At 49.3% G+C, this 5,702-nt stretch overlaps 1 protein-coding gene across 1 annotated transcript in view; it reads left to right on the plus strand.

The window, feature by feature from the left end:
- IZUMO2 (IZUMO family member 2) overlaps positions 1-5,702 on the plus strand; it is a 15,074-nt gene that overhangs the window by 5,883 nt on the left and 3,489 nt on the right. The window contains 3 exon segments of the mRNA XM_006160114.1: positions 3,097-3,183; positions 3,419-3,439; positions 4,789-4,869. Of these exon segments, the coding sequence (XP_006160176.1) occupies positions 3,097-3,183; positions 3,419-3,439; positions 4,789-4,869 (189 nt within the window).

Here is a 5,702-nt window from a genome sequence, read left to right on the forward strand (position 1 = left end):
AAGTGAGAGAGAGAGAGAGAGAGAGAGAAAGTGAAAAAGGAAGCCGCCAGTTCTGGAACTTGAACTGCAGTCGGCCATGTGGGAGTCCAGACCCCTTAGCCACCATGCCACCTGCCAGCCCCTCTGGATTAAAAAAAAAAAAAAAAAAATTCATTACTTATTTTGGAGAGATTTTTGCTCTAGGGTACATGCACTCACTAAGGAAACAGACAGAAAGTGAGACATCACCCCCCAAGGGGGATGGCCATGCCATAATCCTTTCTTCTCCAGTCTCTGGATTTTGGGCACACATGAACATGTGCCTGGTGTGAATTTGAAGCTGCCAGGTCTAGGACTTGAACCATGGTCGACCACGTGGGAGCCCAGTGACGTAACCATTATACCATCTGCTGTCTCCCCATTGGGACTTTGCACATGTGCGTGCGTTCCCAGTGTGTCCCTCCAGCCATCTGGTCCAGGACTCAAAATCACACAATTCCACTGAGTTGGGATCCCGTTCCCCCATCACCGGACCACAGAGCCACCCAGTATTTTTCATTTAACCCAATAACCCAGTATCTAAAATATTGCCATTACCAATTTAAAACATTACCATCTGGGGCCAACTCCATGGCCTGGTAGGTGAACCCCAGGTGGTTGACCACCCTGTGGTTTGAGTCGTGGCCCCAGCTGCTTGAGAAACACGCCAGGAGCATGTGGACACATGCCCCAAATCCATTAAGGATGGAGAGCGGGAGGAGGCTGGACTACAGTATGACCACGCCCCACCGGGGTGCTTCCTCCTCCCCACCATTTCTTTCTCTCTGATGAGTGCATGCACCTTCTGCCAATTTTTTTTTTAAGAATTATTTTTTATTGGGACCAGCAGTTAGCATAATGGCCATGTCGCTGGACTCCCACGTAGTCGACCGCGTCCTGGACCCGGTGGCTTAAAACTCACGCCGGGCGTGTGTGCGTGCGTGCCCAAGATCCCAAAAGGAGAATGGAGGAGAAGGGATTGCGGCGTGACCATCCCCCCTGGGGGGTGATTTCTCTCTTTCTGTCTCTCTGTCTCTCTCTGTCTGGCGAGCGCACACGCCCTATAGTAAAAAACCTCTCCCCCACCCCCCCAAAAAGAATTATTTTTTATTTAACTTTATTTAGTTATTTATTTCCATTTTGACCAGAGAGGGGCTGGGGGGCAGGGGAGAGTGAGAAAGCAAGTTGCCAGGTCCAGGATCACAACCGTCGTTGGTCATGTGGGAATCCAGTGCCCGTAACCACTGCGCCACCTGCCAGCTCCAGCAAATTTATCTATTTTTAAATGTATTTATTTATTTATTTTTCCAATTTGACCAGAGAGGGAGAGAGAGAGAGAGAGAGAGAGAGAGAGCGCGCATGCGCAAACCTCCAGGTCCAGGACTTGAACTGCAGTCAGCCATGTGGGAGCCCAGTGCCCTTAACCACCATGCGATCTGCCAGCCCCAGCAAATTTATTTTTTAATTACCATTTCAACCTGCAACCGATCAATGTACAGGTGGAGCCATTTTACGTCTCGTATTACAGCTTTGAAATCCAGTACGGATTATGCCTGGCACATCTCAGTCCACTTCTGGGGCTCAGAGCCAGGGTGACCTGTGCTGCCGCGCCAGAAGGTGGAGGGCTCGGTGACACAGATGTTCCGTAACTTACAGCGGGGCTACGTGCCAGCAAGCCCTTCGGAAGTTGAAAGTATTGGAAGTTGAAATGCATTTAATGCACCTCGGCTCTAGACCATCAGAGCGCTGCCTGATCTCCAGGTGCTCAGAGCATTTGTGTTAGCCTGCAGCTGGGTAAGAGCATCGAATGCAAAGGCTTTTTTTTTTTTTTAAAGAATATTTATTTGGGGACAGCAGATGGCATAGTGGTTGCATAGCTGGACTCCTCCTGGCCAATTGTGGTTTGGGTCCCAGACACAGGGGCTTCAAAATCACACCAGGCGCATGTGCTGTGTAGCCAAGATCCCAGGAGGAGACGCTGGGAGAAGGAAGCGCAGCGTGGCCATGCCCCTGGGGCTGACTTCTCACTTTCCCTCTCACTGTCTCTGTCTCTCTCTTTCTAGTGAGTGCACATGCCCTAAGGCAAAAACCTCTTAAAATTATTTAATTTTCATTTATTATTTTTTAATTTTTTAATTTGCTGTGGGATATCTGTGTTCTCCAGAGAGAGAGAGAGAGTAAGAAAGCAAGCCACCAGGTCTGGGACTCAAACCACGGTCAACCACGTGGGAGTCCAGTACCTTAATCCCCATAGCACCTGCTGGCCTCACACAGACATCGTTTTCTAATTAAGTGTTGACCACCTCATGTACTTCACATTATTGACCCAGGAAAAGACTAAAATGCAAAATTTGAAACACCTCAAAACTGCAACAATTTCACACCATCGTAAAGTCAAAAAAATGATAAGTTGAACTGTCCTAAATTGGGCTCCTCTGTATAAAAGCATGAGGCTGGATTGAAATTATGAAGGGGTGCGTAGAGAAAAGGAGAGAAGACGTCCTCACATCCCCTTACCAGCCAAAGCTGAGGCCAAGCACGTGGGTTTATCCTGGGCCCCACAGCGGGTCAGAAAGCAGTGGGCCTGGGCCGTCGGAGAAGTCATGCTGTAGTTTTTCTACGCAAAAATAGGCCATGACTGGGACCAGCAGTTAGCATAATGGCTATGTCGCTGGACTCCCTGTAGTCAACTGCGGTTCGAGTCCCGGGTTAAACTCAGGCCAGGCGCGTGTGCGTGCGTGCCAAAGATCCCGAGAGGAGAATGGAGGAGAAGGGATTGTGGCGTGGCCATCCCCCCTGGGGGTGATTTCCTGCTTTCTGTCTCTTTGTCTCTGTCTCTCTCTGTCTGGCAAGCGCACACGCCCTATAACAAAAACCTCTCAAAAAAAAAAATAGGACATGACTTTTCCAATGACCCAATAAATGCAGGATCTCAGGCCACGGACTGGCCCAGGGGCCCCTGAGAGACAGCTGGCCTTGGTTATTCCTGGGAAGTGAAAGGCGCTTCCTCAGCCTTCTGGAAGCTGCAGTTGGGGCGGCTTGCTGGGTGCCCCCCACCCGCAGTGTCTCTCTCCTCAGATGGGTCTCTGCTGGAACAGCTGGTCACTCTGAGGGGGAAAGTGATCAAGGAACTCAAGAGAGCTTTAAGAGCCTATGAATTAAAAGGTGCGTCTCTCTCCACCCAGCCCGGCTCCCTGGCCTAATGACCTCTCCATCCCCCGCTCCCCTTTTCTCCCAATTCCTCCTCCAGCTCGGCCAAAACTCAGCCTTCTCCCTCTCTCTCCAGTCTTCCTTTCTCTCCTTCCCCAGACTCGCCCCTCCTTCCCTCCATCTCCCGGTCCCTTCCCAATTAGACTCCAAAATTGCTGCCATCACTCACCTCCGCTTCTTTCTCTTGCAGCCTGCGATCGCAAAATCTGCCGTGAGTCCTGGATTTATTGTCTGTCCCTCCCGTCTGTCCTTGTCACCCCAAAGCAAGCCCTGCAGTCCCCCACTCCAGAGCTACTGTCCCTGTGGCTTTGTTTTGTCTTTTGTACTAGAGACAGAGGGAGAAGAAAACGCACCCCATGAAAAATGGTCCTGCCACGATCCCTTCTCTCCGTCTCTCCCTCCTTTCGGGATTTGGGCATGCACAGCCAGCGTGAGGGATTCAGTGCCTCAGGCACCAGGCCATGGAGTTGGCCTACCTTTGCTATTTTTTTTTTTTTTTTAAGAATTGTTTTATTTGGGACCAGCAGTTGGCATAATGGCTATGTCACTGGACTCCCATGTAGTCAGTTGATCATGGTTCGAGTCCTGGATCCAGTGGTTTAAACTCACGCCGGGTGCATGTGCATGCGTGCCTAAGATCCCCAGAGGAAAATGGAGGAGAAGGGATTGCGGCATGGCCATACCCCCTGGGAGGTGATTTCTTGCTTTTTCTCTGCCTCTCTCTCTCTCTGTCTTTCTGGCGAGCGCATGCACCCTATAGCAAAAACCTCTCAAAAAAAAAAAAGTATTTATTTAATTTAATTTATGATTATTAGTATTTTTAACCAGAGAGAGAGACAGACAGAGAGGGAAAGTGAGAAAAGCAAGCTGCCAGGTCCAGGACTCAAACCATGGTCACTCATGTGGGAGTCCAGTACCTTAACCGTCATGCTAACTGATGGCCCCCACCCTGCTCACTTTTTATTGACCAAAACTAGGTCACTTGGAAATGTAATCTACTGGGGGCACAGTTCCAAAATAGGGAAAGTACAAACTCAAATTTAACTATGTTTCTTTTTTTTTTGAGAGAGAGAATTTTTTGTTATAAGGCACGTGCACTCACCAGAGAGAAAGCAAGAAATCACCACACCACCACCCCCACCCGCCCAGGAGGATGGCCATGCCACAATCTCTTCTCCTCCATCTTACTCTTGGGATTTTGAGCACGCATGCACATGGGCCTGGCATGAGTTTTAAGCCGCCGGGTCTGGGACTTGAACCACAGTCAGCTGCATGGGAGTCCAGCGACCTAACCATTGCACCACCTGCTGGTCCCAACGATGTTTAATTAAACGTCTACCAACAGAATACTGGGTCAACTAGACTACTGCAACTCAAGTTAACACTTCCTTAATTACAAACACATTTTTCCATGTGAATTGTCCGTGCGTTTTGGTCAGCTTGCCCTGCTGTGCAGCGGGACCGCACAATGTAGAGAGCAAAGGTGCCACCATCTCCCCCCTTCTCACCCCTCCCCGGTCCGATACCTGTCATTATCCTCCTCCTCCCTCTCCTGTCTAGGCTTGCTCAAAGAAGAGGTCTTAGACTGTTCGCGTTGCCAGAAGATCAGCCCCAAATGTATCCGGACGAAGTACTGCTTTGGTAAGTTGCTCGGAGTGGGGAGACGTGGAAAACGAGCACAAGGGAAAGACAGCCTTGACTTGGTGGATAGGGGTTTCGTTCGTTTGTTTTAAAAACTATTTTATTTGACTTTATTGATTTATTTATTTTAATTTGACCAGAGAGGGACAGAAAAAGAGAGAGACAAAGCAAGAAAGCAAGCCACCAGGTCCAAAACTCAGACCGCGGATGGCCGTATGGGAGTCCCGCACCCTTAACCACCACGCCACCAGCTGGCCCCATGTTTGTTTGTTTTTAAAGAGTTTTTTGCCTTAGGGCATGTGCACTTGTCAGAGAGAGAGAAGCAGAGACAATGAAAGGGAAAGTAAGAAATCACCCCCCAGGGGGGATGGCCATACTGTAATCCCTTCTCCTCTGTTTTCCTTCCAGGGTTTTGGGCACATATACACATGTGTCCGGTGTGATTTCAAAGCCACTAGGTCTGGGACTTAAACTGTGGCCAGCCAGGTGAGAGTCCAGTGCCTTAACCACCATGCCACCTGCTGGTCCCTCTCATAGTATCTTAAATTGCCGGCATCACCCAGCTTCATTCACACAGCTCGGACTTCTACAAAGAAGGACGTTTTCCTACATAATCATGAGGCAGTTCTCACACCCAACAAACAACAATAATCCCCCACTATTGAGTAATTCCAAGTCCTTTTAGCAACTTTACTAATTGACCCCAGGGTATTTTTTATAGCTGATTTTTTTTAGAGGTTTTTGCTATAGGGCGCATGCACTCGCCAGACAGAGAGAGACAGAGAGACAGAAAGCGAGAAATCACCCCCCAGGGGGGATGGTCACGCCGCAAT

Source organism: Tupaia chinensis, unplaced genomic scaffold (genome assembly GCF_000334495.1).
Source record: "Tupaia chinensis unplaced genomic scaffold, TupChi_1.0 Scaffold000673_1, whole genome shotgun sequence".
NCBI classification, from domain to species: Eukaryota; Metazoa; Chordata; class Mammalia; order Scandentia; family Tupaiidae; genus Tupaia; species Tupaia belangeri.